The sequence below is a fragment of the Anneissia japonica genome, unplaced genomic scaffold (genome assembly GCF_011630105.1).
Source record: "Anneissia japonica isolate Jap-2015-1 unplaced genomic scaffold, ASM1163010v1 scaffold2320_len370340_cov150, whole genome shotgun sequence".
NCBI classification, from domain to species: Eukaryota; Metazoa; Echinodermata; class Crinoidea; order Comatulida; family Comatulidae; genus Anneissia; species Anneissia japonica.
This window is the reverse complement of record NW_022705529.1, coordinates 196844-215365: the sequence shown is the minus strand read 5'-3', so window position 1 is coordinate 215365 and position 18522 is coordinate 196844. Positions and strand designations below refer to the sequence as shown.

General features: G+C 32.4%; 1 protein-coding gene across 1 annotated transcript in view; it reads left to right on the top strand.

The window, feature by feature from the left end:
* LOC117105618 (cubilin-like) overlaps positions 1–18522 on the top strand; it is a 24540-nt gene that overhangs the window by 1421 nt on the left and 4597 nt on the right. The window contains exons 2-27 of the mRNA XM_033246794.1: positions 687–765; positions 1194–1331; positions 2708–2925; positions 3033–3198; positions 5394–5593; positions 6973–7141; positions 7314–7567; positions 7713–7887; positions 8094–8263; positions 8364–8548; positions 8642–8802; positions 9422–9469; positions 9644–9831; positions 10034–10199; positions 12041–12219; positions 12341–12515; positions 12636–12811; positions 13541–13624; positions 13716–13800; positions 15251–15311; positions 16325–16508; positions 16909–17074; positions 17168–17349; positions 17449–17623; positions 17843–18036; positions 18170–18347. Of these exons, the coding sequence (XP_033102685.1) occupies positions 687–765; positions 1194–1331; positions 2708–2925; positions 3033–3198; positions 5394–5593; positions 6973–7141; positions 7314–7567; positions 7713–7887; positions 8094–8263; positions 8364–8548; positions 8642–8802; positions 9422–9469; positions 9644–9831; positions 10034–10199; positions 12041–12219; positions 12341–12515; positions 12636–12811; positions 13541–13624; positions 13716–13800; positions 15251–15311; positions 16325–16508; positions 16909–17074; positions 17168–17349; positions 17449–17623; positions 17843–18036; positions 18170–18347 (4156 nt within the window). The remainder of the gene's footprint in view (positions 1–686; positions 766–1193; positions 1332–2707; positions 2926–3032; positions 3199–5393; positions 5594–6972; positions 7142–7313; positions 7568–7712; positions 7888–8093; positions 8264–8363; positions 8549–8641; positions 8803–9421; positions 9470–9643; positions 9832–10033; positions 10200–12040; positions 12220–12340; positions 12516–12635; positions 12812–13540; positions 13625–13715; positions 13801–15250; positions 15312–16324; positions 16509–16908; positions 17075–17167; positions 17350–17448; positions 17624–17842; positions 18037–18169; positions 18348–18522) is intronic.

Sequence of the window (18522 nt, the reverse complement as noted above, 5' to 3'; positions counted from 1 at the left end):
ACCATACGATTATACACAATTATAAATGTTATTAGATAATAAACATGGAAAAAGAAAAAAAAAGAAAATATAAGAAATAAAATAAAAAATGAAAAAAAATGCATAATAATAATAATTAATAATACCAATAATGATGCTTCTTGCTCAACTTTACTACCCTACACTGAAGCAAACGGCATATCCGTCGAATGGGACACATATCAAGAGATTTAACTTAAAACATACACCTTATTATTTTTGGAAAATGATTCCAAAACGATTATTAGAGAACTTGTCTTTTTGAACAAATAACAATCCTCATTCACAACTGTCAACTATGGTGTTAAAAAAGGTCATTAGCAGCCTATTTGTTCACGAATTGATTAAAAAAAAATTTAAAATTCCAAAAATCCCAAGATTTAAATAAAATTTAACAAAAAATCCCAAGATCCAAAGGTGTCATTAAAAATCCCAAGATCTTGGGATAAATCCCAAGCAGTGGTCATAGTGACTCAGGTGACACTATGAACAGTAAAATGATCCGTTGCGCGTGCGTCATCGCGTTGCGATCTGCACAGAATCACGTAGGCAGACGACCGTCGGCACAGTGAGTGCCCGGCTGAGAGAAATTAATTTTCAATGCAAAATATATGATATACCACTCTTTGTATTTGTGTAAATTTTTCATGTAAATTTGAATTCGATAGGCCCTATTACCTAATATCTACGGGCAATCACATGAGTGGGTAGCCGAATATGGAGACTGTAGTGCACCGTGTAATGGAGGTAAGGGTGGAACGAGGATTATTTATACCATTCATCTTTATTAGTATACTGCGCTTGCGTAGGTAGGCTATACTCTATGCTATGGCGGTCTAATTCCTCTGTAATTGAATGTGTTAAAATTCTTCTGTAAAATAGGTTAAGGTTCTTCACGAATTCGTGTTCCAACTACTCGTCCATCTGATCAGGGAGTTGGTAATTGAACCTATGTTCTGACAGATGACCAAATGGCTGATAGCAGCTTATCCGATAATGGACTATGTTTAAAGTAATTTTTGGCCTAGTTTCTGCAGCATACTCATGCTCCTGTCTTGCTCCTATCATGAGCCTATTTTTAGTATGTTTGACTAAATCAATGTATAGCGAAATCATGATTTTCTATATACAAAATATTAGCTTGTACAGAGTATAATATTAAATTTTTATTAAAGGTATCGAGTTTCTGAATAAGGTGTGTTATTCAACCGGTGTAGATCGACAAAAAGTTGCCGTAACCTACTGTGAAGTACCTGCAATTCCTGAATTACTTGCTCCGAAAACGCGCCCATGCAATTCACAACCGTGCTCAAGTAAGTGCAAATTACTACATAACATACATAGCTAGACGATCCTGCTACTTGTGTTATATAGCAATTAATGTAATAATATTATTGTATTATGAGACAAATAAATCTTGTAATATATGGCACTGTGAACAAACTAAACTGAAGGGCAATATTCATAAATAAAACGTATTATTATTATTATTATTATTTATTTATTTATTTATTTATTTTACTATTACTACTACTACTACTCGAGAGAAGGTCGCTTTTGGCGCCTTTCATGAGAACGAGTACTTGGGCGGATCCATATATAGTTGTAGGAGGGGGGTCTCAGAAAGAAAAGGGCACTACTGTACATAACGTGGGAGGAACATTCTACTTACTGTCTTGTCATTCTTTTATTTTCTGATAGACTTGTGTAACTTCAAATAATAATTTCAAATATAATAGTTTGCTTGAAAATTATCCTATGGATGTTTAGAGTAAATAAGGTTGTAGAGCCCAGTCGGCCAAATACAAGATCCTAAGGCATAATTTTTTGAAAGACCTTTGCAAATGAAAGACAATTTACCTTTTATATAAGGAAGAGGTGAGCTAGTTCAGTCCGCTAAGCTGGTGGTAGCCATTGCCGTGTGTAAGCTAAACCATGGGGATCTGTTGGACCCCGGTCCAAAACCCATCGCTGCTCTCCTAATGTTTCAGCTAGAGGGTTGAAATGCAAGTTTTGGATGAGACGTGTAAGCCGTTGGTCCATATGCAAAATGGCTCATGTGCACGTTAAAGAATGCAGTACACTCAAAGAAAAAGAATAGATGATTATATCACGGTGTACTGCCAAATTCACCACCAGAAGGACCCCATTTGAAGTAAGTGGGTTATCCTTGGTGTGCATTACACCTAAAAAATCTGAAAAACCAACCAATAATTTTGGTTAAAGCAGGAAAGATACTGATAAAGAATAATTATAGTAAAAACTAGTGCAGTAAATGCTAAAATGTGATGGATGTAGAAATTTACTTTTTATTTTAGCGGTTAACATGGCCACTGAAATGGTACTTTACGCTTGCATAAATATTACTCTGCTCCTTCCACTGTACTGTACTAACGTCGTTTGAATTCTGGCATGTGTTGCTTTCGAAGTATGACACAAGTCCTCGTCCAATATTAATTAATTCAGTAATTTAATTAACATAAATAGGAACCCAAAATATGCCCTTAATGGTAAAACACGTAAAACAATGGTGCTACAATATATTTTTTCCGGATTTGTGCACGCGTTTGGGCGTTAAATCTTCACAAACATTTGGTCCTTATAAATTACTATACCGTAGTTGTTGTTATTGATGTTGTTATTGCCTGTCTTTAAACAAGTGTTCTTTCTATTAAATCTTTATTTTTAGTGTGCGACAGAGAATATACTGGAGCGACTGGTGTTTTGACGTCTCCGTATTGGCCAGAAAAGAATGCTATACAGCAGTTCTGTCGTCTTAAAATACAAGTTGAGAAATCTAAAAGAATTCTTATAGCTTTCCAAGAATTCATTCTGGAGGGACTTCAGCTGGAAACAAATATGGGATTAACAGAAAAGAGCGTTTGCACATGTGGAAATTTAGTTGAGGTACAACTCTATTCAGACAATGTCAACAGAAGTAATAGGCCTATTAAAATTGTTTTTGCCCGGCCTTAAAAATACAATTTATTGCAAAATACAATTTTCTTTTGCAGCTCTCTGATATGACTTCATCTCATCGTGTAACTAGCTACTGTGGTACAAAGCAGACTTTCTCCTGGGTTTCTGAATCAAATGAAGTGCAATTAGATTTTGTCACAGACTCTAACCTGGTTTTTAATAGGTTTGAAGCAACGTACAGTACATTAGATGCTGTCCCAAGTAAGTTTTTGAAAAATACCTTTTCAAAATAAAAATTTACAGTTTCAGACCCCTATTGGAGGCAATTTATTTTTATCACACTCCAAGATTCAAGTTTATTGTCCTTTGTGTTTCTTCAGGCCCGTATCCATTAAAAGGGGAAGAGGTTGTTTTGCGATGGTGTGTACGCACCATACATTGGAAAAGGTCCACACTTTTAAGACACTCTGTACTGACGAGTACTGAATAAATAAAAAATGTCTTTAATAAAAATGAAAAGGGAATCTTAAATCTTAACACTTTAATTAGCAGCATATCGTTAGACCAGTATTTGGGTTTGAAATAGTAACGGAAAATCGAATTCGCGATCCAACCGGCTCTGCTCTCCACTGTTGGTCCACCTTTGCTCACCCCGCACCTCCCACCAATCCTTGAAACGGCCATGTTGTTGTGGAGTGGAATTATAGCTTGGTGGCTAAGATGTTTGTCGTTCAATTTAAGGTCCTGTCAATGTTACGATCAAAAAATACTTCTCCTTAAGCCTCATAGGGAGACTTGTATAGTGTTCTATAGTGTACATGCCTTGTCATAATTTTTTGTTTCAAAACATAGAATATAATAAATATAGCGTAACGGTAATGAAACTCAAATACGTAAGATTTTGACTTTAGCAACACTAAAATTTATTAGGCGAATATTTCGGCTACTCCTATAGTCCTTGTCAACGTTTGGTATAACAGGAACCTAGTACATCCTGCACAGCTGATAAGGCTAGATAACGGCAAGATGAAATGAAAAATAACTGCAATACTTTAAATATAATATGTATGCGTATATAGCTTATATATATATATATATATATCTTTATATATATATATATCTTTATATAGGGCCTACATATAAGTCTCGTAAGATTTTCGTAGGACGCGTTAAGAATGACAAAATATTCTCTGTATCTACTGGAACCGAGCCACATAGCTTGTATTCCACTATTTGCATTCACACATGGGCTTTGTATATATATTGCCTTGGTTTGGCTCTGTAATCATTAGTGGTCGTAGGACTAGTTTGGGCCCTACCTAAGCTGGTCGAACGTTTCGTTTGGGTCTATACCCTAGCTGCACTGATGAGGCCTGGAAGGCCGAAACGGATCCGTCTGCAGATATTGGGATTCCTTCCAGTGGATGCTTAGTTGATTTTGTATATATAAGTATATATAAGTATATATGTGTATATATATATGTGTATATATAAGTATATGTATTTTTATGTGTATGTATGTGTATATATTTGCATGTATATAGATGTTTATTTATTTATTTGAACATACACCTTTGAATCGGTGGCACTCGATATCAATTGGTGCGTTCGTACAAACAAAATAGGGTAAAATTTAACAAACAAAATATATAATAATCGACTGTATAAAAATTAATATTACAAAATTAAAGAAAGGTAGAAAAATAACATATGAAATTAGATGAGATCACATCACATTTAATACTCAGAAATACTTTACATGTCAACTGTAAAGTAAATGCTTAAAATAACTAACCTAAAAATATAAAATCTAAAGATGAAAAAGTCTTACAACAAAAAGATATCAAAGTAGACCTACTAAACTTAAGGAATACAGACTACGATGTAGAGTCCACTTGTGGGGGGGGGGGGAAATTAACATTATACAATTTGATAAGCAACAATACATTTACAGTAAACTAATGTTGTGAATTTTTTAGTTGTGAGCGTTTCTCCCAAGCATTCATGACGCATTTTTTACAGAAATTATCAAAAATAGAGGTAAATTCATCACAAATAAAAACTGAATCTCCTCCTAAAACATATTGAAGTTTAATATCGTCATTTGTTGAGTGCGCTCGCTTGCCGTCTTAGTATATTAACGTCTTTGAAGAAATCAATTATTCATGACCACTAAAACAAGATCCTAGTTTTCATGTTATCTCGTTCAGTTATTTCTATAGTTGTGTATGTATGTGTGTATGTATGGGTGTATAGATAGATGTGTGTGTGTATGTATTCTATAGATGTGTATGTATGTGTGTGTATGTATGTATGTGTATATATATACAGTATATATATATATATATATATTCCAAGTATCATATGATTAGAGGGTGGAGTTTTTTCAACTCCACTCCATTATAATAAAAACAACATTTGTTATATTTACTTAAGATCTAAATGATTTTCTCCAGGTTGCTATTCCTTTATTGATATTACCAGCGAGGTTAACCTTCGGCAAGGATTCATTACATCAGATAATTTCCCAGATTACTACAATAACGATCTACACTGCGAATATGTGCTGCATGCGGATCCCCATCATAGAATAGTTTTGTATTTTGACCAGTTTAACTTAGAACCCAGTACATCCTGCACAGCTGATAAGCTAATGGTGAGATAAAATGAAAAGTAACTGTGCAATACTATATAACTCTACACTAATTTTGTATATATAACATAAACTATTATTACCAATATGTAGTTTTATAATTTTGTACTTTTATTAATTTTTTACTAATACTATACTTTTATCACTAATACTTATAAAATTAATAATAATAATAATAAATGAATTAATAATAATAATTAATTAATAACATCAATTAGGCCTATTACTATTGTGCTATTGTTCTATACTGTTATTACAATACATATTTTGGCATACAATAAATATTATTAATATCATTTCAATTACTATACTATATTGCAATCACTAGAGGGTGCGCTCGCTTGCCGTCTTAGTATATTAACGTCTCGATTAGATAGAATAAATCAATTATTCATGACCACTAAGACAAGATCCTAGTTTTCATGTTATCTCGTTCAGTTATTTCTATAGTTACGTATCGGGAATTCAGGGTTTAAATCATGTTTTATGATTTACAAAACACGTTTCATTGACTTAGACTTAGCGCAGCATGACCCCTGTCCGTTTTCAGATAAACTTTTTTACTTGGTTTTCACTTTTTAAACAGTAGCACACACAAAATACTGGTGCGTCCATAAAACATACAAATTAAAAGTTGAGCAAATAACGATAATGAGTTAATTTAATACATAGCTTACTTAATTTCAACATAATAAATAATAGTAATAATAATAGTAGTAATAGTAGTAGTAATAATGATAATAATGATAATAATAATGATAATAATAATGATAATAATAATAAAATAATAATAAAATAATAATAAAATAATAATAAAATAATAATAATAATAATAATAATAATAATAATAATAAATGTATTTTAAAAATAATTAAAATTAAATTAAAAATTAATAAATAAAATTAAAAGGGAAACTCTACACATCGCTTTTGAAGTTTAGTAAGACAATCATACCTACTTTAATTGACAATATGTTGTTTCTAAATATATATATATGCATGTGACCTCAATTGCGCAAATGAAGCTCCATCGAGAAGACTGTCGAAAACACTGTCCGTCGGGGATAATAACGTGCTCTTTACAGTTACAATTCTGCCTAGGATTTTTTCCGTTTAAAATTCAGCATGGCATCTGTAAGTTATATATTATACGTGATATCTTTATACAAGAGAGGATAGATCTATTTCCCCAAACAACCCCCCCCCCCCCCCCCCCGCCCTTCTTTATTTTAACCTTACTAGGACAATGTCAAATATTTTTTTGAAATGAGTAATTCATTATAGAATATAAAATGTTTATTTTATTTTTTCAATAATACGAATGATTTATATGTGTAAATAAAAGGGACTTAAGATTCGATCATTTATGCAAATACTACATAGGTTGAAGATTTGTTATCAAGACGTTCAGAAACGTATTGTGGTATAATGCCACAGTTTGCATGGATGTCCGACAGCAATGAAGTGAGGATACAATTCTTGACCGATGATTCGCAGAAATACCAAGGATTCATTATTGGCTATGAAGTTAACGACAGACCTCCTGCTTCTGGTATAACAGCACTTTTTAAATTTATTTAGTTAAATAATAGTTAAATATCAATTGTCACATGTCTTAAATATATAATTATCGTGCCCGTGTAATGAGTACAGTTGTAATACTAATTATACAATCATGAATAACTGACTGGTAATATTAATAGTACTGAAATTCATCTTATTAGAATTCAACGTTGAAATGATTGATGTTTCCGGTACATTTACAAGTCCACATTTTCCAGCCGCCTATCCTGCAGATGCTGAAGTCCACTACTATATACAAGTTCCGGCGGACCAATACATTTTAATCCAATTCAGAGACTTTTGGTTAGAGAGTGAAGACTCGTTCTCTTCCCCGTTTACGAGTAGAGTGCGTCGTAGTACCAGTACTCTGTCGAAACGCCCCTATGAAACGTTTTCTTGTCCAGATAAGATTGTTGTATGTACTTATTTTACGTTTCCATTATAATTTAACTTCGTATGACCTACTGGAAATATCGTAATCATTACCCATACTTAGATGAAAGGTGTAACTCATGTATACGACAATCCTGTAAACTAATAGATTGTATTTATTTTTGTAGGTAAAAGATCTTTACTATAGTAACTTTTTATTGGAGGAGTACTGTGGTCATCAGCAAGAGTTTACTTGGATATCTCGAAGCAACGCCGTGATTGTGACCTTTACCTCTGATTCAGACGAAGAATTCAGAGGATTCAGAGCTACGTACAGATCACTTCAAAGAACACCCCCACCCGGTACTCATTTTAATGGTTCTATAATGCATAATACATGCATCTACATATATCAATAATTCAATCCCAAACTAGATCTTTTAAAAAGTTTTAAGATATCGGTGACAGCATTTAAGTATACATTTAGTTGACTAAATTTAAAAGCTTAATAGTTTGAAAGTGTGTGATTTTAAATACGTGTCGTTTCTACTAATTATTATTCTTTATAGAATGGGAGCTAATCTTCCGTAATGTTGCCGGAAATAATGAAGACACATACAGCCGATGGATAGACTCGAGAGCATATGGATATTTTCCCCCTGATATTAAATCTACACAGTATAGGGGGCTTTACAAAAGTGACTTGATGTTGGATTGGGCCGATATAGGAATCAAGAGGGTAAACATTTACCGTATTGGTTTTAATTGAGTTTTAAATTTGAAGTTCTTACATACATACTTTAAAATCAAGGCACAAATTTTTTTATTGCCCTACACAGATAAAAATCAACTTGTATAAAGATGGTGTTGGAGTTAAACAGTTCAGATTTTATGCCGAGGAATCAACGAATAATGATGATTGGTTTACATGCGAAAATCTGATATATAGCCCTTACACAGATCTCAGGGAATGTGATTTTACCGGCAAGAACCGTCGAGAATTTTCTTTACCATTTGAAATTGAGTGAGTATATAAAATGAGTATAAATACATATTTGAACTTTACTTAGTATGTACTGAATATAAGTTGAACTTATTGTTTTCATTACTACATTAGGGATGGTCATGCGTCCGATTCAAATTGCTCATATGGTAAAGTATGGTTAGATTTGGAGGACGTTTCGTCAGGCGTCGGTAGTTGCTATTATGAAACTACAACTAGTGGACGACCGTACTTTGCTTATAGCTCACGTAACACCGCCGGAGATACATCTACTGGTAATTGTAAAGTTTCTGTTTTTACTGAGGAGATTCCTCAATTAAATGTCCAAATTCATCTTTAATGATGTTCACGCGTCCGATTCAAATTGCACTTTTGGAAAATTATGGTTAGATTTGGAGGACGTTTCGTCAGGTGTCGGTAGTTCCTATTATGAAACTACAACTACTGGACGACTGTAGTTTGCTTATAGCTCGCGTAATACCGCCGGAGATACTTCTACTGTTAATTGTAACATTTCTGTATTTACTGAGCAGACTCAATTAAATCTCCAAATTCATCTTTACGGGCGCTGTTCATGCTGGGCCCTTGATTAAACTAGTATTATTTTTGTTCATTGTTTAAGGTAAAATAATATTAAATGCAAGATATATTTGTGTAAAAAGTTGATGATTGGATAATTTAAATATAATAATGAAATATTGAACTAGTAGGTTCCAAATTTTTTCTTTAAACTGTTGACATAATTGGTGTTTTATAAAATAAGACTTACAAACTTAGGCTGTAATATTTAATTTAAATTTATTTGAAGCGTCTGCGCGTCTCAATACACATTTGCTCAATTCGCTCGACACGCATTGGACATCAGAATATTACAATTAATTACTTTTCCCACAGGCGAAGGTATAGGCTTTGCGGATGTGTTTGGAATCTTCATTCAACGCGGTGAGTTTTTACCCATATTTTTTTAGGCAAAATATCGCTTATATCCCAAACAAGGACACGGAATCCAGTCTAGGTAAGTGGTTTTATTTTTTCTTATTACCATTAAAAGAAAATGTAAGAAAAATCTCCAAAGTTAATTGTCAATGTAGGCATTTTCATTGTCCTAATTTATAGATTGCCATGACTATGTCGACTTAAAAGCATCAGACACTTCAACTATCAAGTCACGTCGATCTAACGATCTTTATATAAAGGATGAGATCTGTGATATAACTGTACAGTTAAAACCCGATGAACGAATCTTCCTTCAGTTTAGTAATTTTATACTCCAACAGGGCGACTGCAACCAAGATTATCTTGAGGTAAAATATGGATTCAAAACGATTCTGGTGATGAGCACTTTTATTATGATTATATAATTGGCAACACGGCACCCATATGTTAGATAGATTTTGCGCTTTGACATTGTAATTTTATGTTTTCACAAACCTTAGAAATAAGATAAATATTACATTGATATTCAGGTAAATGAATTATATATAGGCCTATATGTCTATATTGTAGATTGAAGATGTACTAACAGGTGCTATTGACAAAGTCTGTGGAACACAGGAACAGGTTACGTGGACATCCTCTGGTAACAGTCTTCTCTTGAGATTTCGCACAGACTCAACGATCTCATTTACTGGTTTTGAAACAACAGTTTCGAAAGAATTCAGAGATACAGAAGGTATCATGCATTTTACTAATTGATGCGATTTGACGCGTTTTGGAGCTACTTGTAATATGTAGGTTTTTTTTTTTTTTTTTTTTTTTTTTTTTCATTATTAAGACAACGGAATCATGTAAACAACTGTAGGCGTTTACCATCTCTCATCATTGTCTACTCGTCTTTGCGTAGGTCAACACCGTCTTTTTACCAGATATCATATTTTTCAGATTTTGGTGATCCTATATGGTCTGTTTAGTTATTTTGGTCTGCAATGTAGTCATTTCTCTTTACGTATAATTAGTCTGGCTTAGGCTTTTTTTTAAACTATATTTATAAAGGGTGACCCTTCCAGCGTAAACTAGAAAGTCGGTTGACATCCAGGGGCCTTCTTCGAATAAATTAAATAATGTGATGCTTTTATCAGCGAAGTCTTTTATCAGTGAATCTCTAAGCAATTGCATTTTCCCCACCCACTAATGACACCTCTTCTTCATCAGGGTCAATTGTGTTTATCTGTGTAGGTAGGTGCATGATGTCACTGAATGAGGGAATATTTACAAAGTTTCGATGGGTCTCTTTTAAAGATGAGATAGTCCATTTGATTTTTATTATCTTAGTTCATTTTGCAACAAACAGAAAACAAGGAAAGTTTGCAAGAAACAGTTTATGCTCATTTGGTTTTTTTCTTTATTATAAACAGGGCTGTTACTGAGTTAATACCTTGATAATAGTAGCAAGATAGGATTTATTGCTTCACTTTTTTTTATAACAGAGGAACACCCATACACCTCTTACAACATTACAATCAAAATATATAAAATTACTAAATAAATCTAATGGTAACAAACAACAACAATCTTAATTTTTAATTAGTTTTAAAAGTATGTACTGTATAATTACATGGTAACAGTAAAACTATGTTTTTGCGAAGGGAATATTACTCTCATTATTATAATTAAGAAAAAAACTTAGTTATCAATAACAGTTTTTTTTATTATTTTTGATTTACAAATTTCTTTATTTTGGTATACATCATAAATATTTTCTAAAAGTAAATGGTGTTTAAATTTACATGAACCTTCTGCAAAAATGTTCCGGAAATACTTATAAATTTTACATATAGGTCTCTTTTCAAATTGTCAAAGCATGTGCTTCTTATAGAGGTTAAACTTTCAAAAAAAAAAATAAGAAAATTGTCGACCGTTGATATTTTATTATTTTTGACAAATAACACAATGGCCCGAGCGCGTATCTGACCATGCCAGTTTTTTTACCATCAAGGTCTAAACAAAATTCAATTTTCTACCTTTAAAATTCAATTTCCCAAAATAATTTGGTGCATTTTTGTATTTAAAATCTATCTGAATTATTCAATTTGGGCTCACAAATATGCTAATAATCCCGTTATATCAGAAAGTAGTCATGGTCCTCAAAATGCCGGGGTGTATGCTATACTGGCACTGGTGCACATACGCTAATGATAACAGGACGTTGTCATGTCATCTCTCCGAACAATGTATTTTTTAAGATGTGAAAATACATCCCATTGCTTCAATAAATAGTACCATTAAACATCGATGATACTTCTAGTGAGAATTAACAAATCAACACTAATTTCATTTTTAACATAATAGTAAAATGACAATAAAGGAGCATCGTATCGTAGAAAACATTGTCTTCTTTGTGGACTTGGTTGTCCTCTACCGTAATGTTAATATATTTGATTGGCTAAATAAATTGTATTCTTTTCTGTTGAAAAGTCTTTGTAAATTAGGTCTAGGTTTATAATAAATGTATAATAATAGAATCTTAACTCTCTTGATGCAGTATGTCGGAAATATACTTGTATTTCATTTCAGATTGCTCTGCTGTCAACTATGATGAACAAGGAATTTTAGCCACAACAAATACACCTATACCGACATCCAGTTTTTTTTTAGAGGATTGCTCCAATGTAATTCACGTACATCCAAGCCAGAAAATTGTATTAACATTCAATGAGTTTGATTACCAATTCGACGATTGTCCTCAGTTTAGAGTAAGTTACATGGCGGGTTTTGCACAAAGTAATAAACGTAACTTCAAAATGTCACAATACTGTATTTATAATTTAACAGAAAAGAGTGTTAACTTTAACTACCGGTACTGTATAATTATAGATCAATGATCGAGCCGATGATAACGGAGGAATAGACGTATACGGAAATCTTTACCCGTTTTCGTGGACATCTCAAAGTAACGAGTTCATTGTATCATATTGTGCTCTCACACCCTATCGCAATTACTTGGTGTATAATGCAACATATAGATCAATTTCAACTATTCAAGCTGCTGGTAAGTAAAACTTTGTTGAACTGTAATAACTTCTTAAAAAGATAATACTTTAATTACCTAATGGGTTTTATTTTAAGCATAAACTTGGTTTTCTTAACTCTTGCATTTTATTTTTATTAGCTGTTATATCATTCAAAGATGCCGAACGACCAGGTGTGTTTAGTTGGCCGCAAACCACAGCCACAACTACAGACTCATTTCTCATCATAAGGTCGCATCCTAACGATCTACAGCGGGTTATATTAACGATCAGCGATTTTGTCTTATCTGAGCAATCTTGTAGCAGCTTCATGAAGGTTAGTCATGTGTAGGTCTACTTGTAAATGTTTATATTTTCTCAGATGTGCTATAACTGACACTGTACTTAAAATTCAATTGATTGACATTCAAGAGAAATATTTAACCAGATAATAAAGCTAATTATATATAATTGGCTTTGTATGTGTATCAATGGGATGGGATACACATTATACAAGTAATAATTGACTTTTAGCCCACTTCTGTTCTAGTAGGTTTCAAACGTCATTATGAAGAAAAACGGACGAAATCTGATCATTTTTGAAGATATCTGACCACCTTTGGTATATTAAAAAATTAAAAAGTTTTGATGATTAAAATGTTTCGATCTTCAATGTACGGTATTAGATATAGGCCTAAAACAAATTGTAGTTTAGAAGTTTGTTTGCCATTCTTAGGCCTCTTTCACTTGCTTGTCCACTGTTATACAGGCAACAGACCTGCAAGCCTGGGTAATTCTGCGCGTGAGTGGCCATGTTTCCTAGGCACTTGCGTATCTAGGACCTTAAAATTGGGAGACTGATGAAAGAGACAATGTGTAGTGGGAAGGCTCAATTAAGTGGGGGCGCTAGTTGACAAAAATATGATGAAATGTGATGATATTGCTTTCAAAATTTCCAGTGAAGCTTTTATTGCGAAGTGGTGCGCACCCTAGATAATTCCTATGTCTTACTTTGTTTGGGAAAAATGGATTTTACAGTCTGAAACAATTTTTTAAAACATTTCAGATAATTGATACAACCACTCAAAGACAATCAATGTATTGCGGAACCGAATACCAGCCATTCACCTGGACTTCTGATGCAAATGAGGTTAGAATATTCTGTAAAATTGGTCACTGCATTATAAGCATTGCATTTAAATGTGCTAATATGTTCTTTTTTTTACATACTTTCGTTATAGGTCCTGCTTCACTTCAAACACAACAGTAATGAACAACATCAAGTGAATGCAAATTACCGCAGCTATCCTCGTACACGGTTTGACTGTAAGTATGAGTTTTTTATGGCTATTGTTACCGATTATTTTATGGATCTATCAAAAACCTTTAACAATATTAATTATATCATTCTTATATCGAAACTTAACCATTATTGTATAAGAGGTCTCCCACTTTCTTTACTTTCAAATTACCTTTATGACAAAAACAGTTTACAGGTTTTAATTCTCATAGTTCTACCTTACTGCCGGTATCGTGTGGTGTACCCCAGGGATCTACCTTAGGACCGTTATTTTTTCTTTGTTATGTTAATGATATCTCAAATTCTTCGAAATTATTTAATTACATATTATTTGCAGATGATACTAATATTTTTCTTTTTAAAAAAAAATTAACAAATATTTTAGATTGGTTCAAAGTAAATAGATTATCGTTAAATATTGATAAAACTAAATTTATATATTTTTGTAACCAAAGAAAAAATCCCAGTTTGACTAATAACTTTAATATTAAAATTGATAAACGAAACTGATCATACAAACTTTCTTGGTGTCGTAATTGAATCTCAACTAAATTGGAAACAACACATAACAAAAATATCCAATCGGGTATTAAAAAAAAATGTAGGCGTAATACGGAAACTCCAGCATAGTTTACCATCTAACATTTTATTTTCTTTATACAACACAATGGTTCTTCCTTATTTATCTACTGTAATTTGGTATGGGGTACGGTAACAAACAAACACCAACAATTATGTCCATGGGTTAGCACAGAAACAACAAAATTAGATCAACTCTTTAAATTACAGGAAAACACGTAGAATTTGCTTCAAGTCTAATTTTTTATCACATACTAAACAACTTTTTTTACATTTATAACTTTAAATATTTTTGACATTAATAGGCTTCAAACTGCAATATTTATGTATAGATAATAATAACTACCTCCCAGAATCATTTTTACAATTACTTTAAGAAACATGGTGAATTACACAATTATCAATACACTTACCTCTAATGATTACATTTTGTTCAAATGCCAGACAACTTTTAGCCGTAATTTTGTTAATTTGATTGGACCTAAAGTGTGGAATTCTCTTGATCAAAATCTTAAATCTGCACCATCTGTTTTAAATTTTCAAACTAAAAAATAAATAAATAAATAAAAAGAACATTAAGTTAATACAGTAATTATGAAATATGTAGCAACTACTGATTTTTTTTCTTTATTTTAAATAAATAGTGTATAATTGTTTAATTGTTTGTCTTTGTATTTTTTTTCCTTTATTTTGTAAGGGGTGGGCCGATCTTAAAACCTTATACCTTACTTGTATCAATGAACTATGTACAGTATATGTTTTATTTGATGATGTGTGGAAATAAATGAATTGAAAAATGAAAATTATTTTATTGGCATAACCTGACTACTGATTTACCAGGTGTGTACCATTTTGTTATTGCTGCTTATCAATAAAGTATATACAATATGTTTCCAGATTACAGCTTCTACACTCTAGATTCTACGACAACTGTTCGCAAAAGAGGAGCAGAACATTTGTATGTATCGTAAATATTCGATTACTATCTATCCTAAAGTAGTGTTCTTGGAGTGTTATTGGTTTGATTGGAGTTAATTAGCTTTCTAGTTGAGTCTTGTTTATAATATTAATAAGGAATAATGCGTCTAATAAAACCACACATTTTGGAGGCTTTTATAGCATGCTGAACCTGTTCGCCCCATTCCAATTTACAATATATAAATACAAATCAAGATATTTTTATGGATGATACTCTGGGTAATGCAATATTTATCCACTTTTTGGTATTTCAAAAAATAAGTTTTTTGCAATTTCTCTATAACGGCATCCACAACCAGTTTTATTAAAAATAAAAATAACTATTGGTGTTTGAAATTCTATTTGTTTCTTTGTATTACATTTTTATTGCAACAATTATACCATGGTATTCTAAAAAAAATATATGGATTATACAATAAATTGGAACAATTCACAATATTATCTTATTAATCTTATTTACATTCACAAGATCATTATATTTTATGTTACTCCTTTTACCCAGTGATTGCTGACAGTGATAAGTGTATTTTGTTTGAATATGAGGATTCCCCCATAGATTTGTACTTGAAATTTCCTCATTTATCTCTGGAGGTATATTTACGTCTATACAGAAATCACTATTTGTAAATCCTTATAATAATACTTTAATGTTTTAATATGCCACACAAACCTGGTGCATACAAATCTTGACAAAGATTGTTTTAGTGAACAGAAAAACATCTTAACATCTATTATTTTTATTGCACCGTGTTTATATGTTTTGCATAGGCCTATTGGGATCGACTTATTTTTGCCTGAATATTCCCTTGTAAATTTGAATAAAAGTGCAGTAAGACTTTACAATTACATTTGTCGGATTTGGTATTGTCAAAATAATATGGCCTATTTTTGGCAATAAAAACAATTTAACATTCCTAATGTTGTCGGATTTCGTCTGGACCACTGATACATGTATTTTTTTTTATTGAAGCTAATATTTTATTCTACTTTAAGGCTTGCGGGTGGAAGTTTTACCAGTCCAGGCTATCCTGAAAAATACCCCAACAACCATAACTACGAGGAATACTTGATTCATGCACCGCCCAGTTTTATTGTTGTCGTGACATTTAAAGCATTCAGCTTAGAAGATGAAACTGTTTCAAGCTTAGAAATAAAATGCGAGCATGACTATGTAGAAGTAAGCAAATACACAATACACAATTGTGTTTACCATGGGATAATTAAAGACACTTAGGCTAAGGTCTATATTTAAAAAATAGCATTACGGTATTTTAATGCATAACGATATATTTGTGTTGGATGCTAATAGTAACAGTATTAGTGTTGTAGCTTGGTGGCTAAGATACCCGCTTTCTAATGCCAATGTTTTGGCTTAAAGTCCTACCACACCAGAATATTTCCTTTACTATAGCAATCTTCATTCATGATACTTGTTTATGCGTATCATTTTGCTTTTTAAGACAGTACGGTTGGAAGGGGCTTTCCCCACCCCACTCCACCACTTCCCTGATCCGCCATCATTAGAACGGTCACCTTCTATTTATATGGTTAAAATTTAAATATTAATTGTATTTTAGTTATACGACGTATTAGGAGAACCGGTTGTATTTTGTGGAACAAAAACCCCGTTTGCTTGGGTTTCTACGGGCAACGAGGTTCTTGTCAAGTTTGTATCAGATTCGCACACTGTGAAAACGGGGTTTAGCGCCGAGTATCACTTCCAACCACGTCTTTCCGATCAAAGTAAGTAATCCATACTTAGTAAACGTCGAGATACATTATGAGAAAGGCAGTACATATATTAAAAACAATGTTGTTGATGTAATTTTATTGCAGGCTGTGGAGGTCTTTTTACAACAGATGTAGGTAATTTTTTTTCTCCCGGTTATCCACATCGATATGGCAATAATATTGTGTGTCAATACCGCTTTCAGACGGCTCCCGGAAAACATTTTACTATCAAATTTTTGCACCTTGACATTGAAGACCATGTTGATTGCGAGAAAGACTTTATTAACGTAAGTATAGGCCTACAAACTGTGGAAGAACGAATTTTGAATACTATATTTAAGTATAGCCTAGTTACTAACAGTTTTGTTGATTACATCTTTTTAAAGCTTTTTGATGTTTCAACGAACAAAGAAAAGTCTTTTTGTGGATTTAAACAAAATGCTCCGATGACGTGGGAATCTGACAGTAATCTGGTATTTGCAAAGTTCAAAAGCAATGACCATTACACATTTTCAGGATTTTTGGCCTCATATGAAGTTAAGGATATTGACAAAGCATCCGGTAAGTAGTTAATTGACATTATAGTTTGGTCAGTTTTATAAATGTTATCATATGGCAAGCAACTTACACTGCATGTTTAATCAAATTTTATTTCCAGTTGGAAATGAGACACAAAATGCAAATTCTGCTGTGATTATTTTACGAGCTTCCGCTGGCATATTTCGCCCATATTATCATTGTTTGGTTGCCAGTTGACAAAAAATCTGCCTCTATCCGCAGCTTGTGTTCAAAGTTTCGAGGGCATTACTGGACATATCTCTTCACCTTGGTTTCCGTTGCCATATCCGAACGATATCACATGCGTGTACACTATCAAAGTAGCAAAGGATTTCTTTATCAATTTGGCGTTTGAAGTTTTCGATCTCGAAGAGAAAACAGCGGACACAGATGTCTGTGGTTATGATTATTTGGAGGTAGGATGAGCATAGCTACAAAAGGTTAACATTTTATTGGCGTTGATACGCGTTTAATGTATCAGTTAACATTATCTTATAAGCAAATTATATTATTACGATTAGTTTTATTATTTTTGTTTGTATTGTACAGGTAAGCAATCCTTCAAATACCCAAGAAACTCAGTTATTATGTGGCAAGAAAAATGCAATCCAGATTGGAATTTCAAACAATATTGCCATCCTAACATTTCATAGTGATTTTATCAAAGTTGGACAAGGTTTCTACCTCACATATTCGCAAACAGATCAAATACAGCAAGTAACTACAGGTAGGCATAAAAGAATTAAAATGTGTACATATTTTTGGTTCTATCTTTATGCAGGTGTAATATGTAATATATTTAATTTATTACACAAGTTATTTATTTATTATGTCCTTTATTCAAACATTGTATTTACCTTTCTTTGATGATTTATATATATATATATATATATATACATACA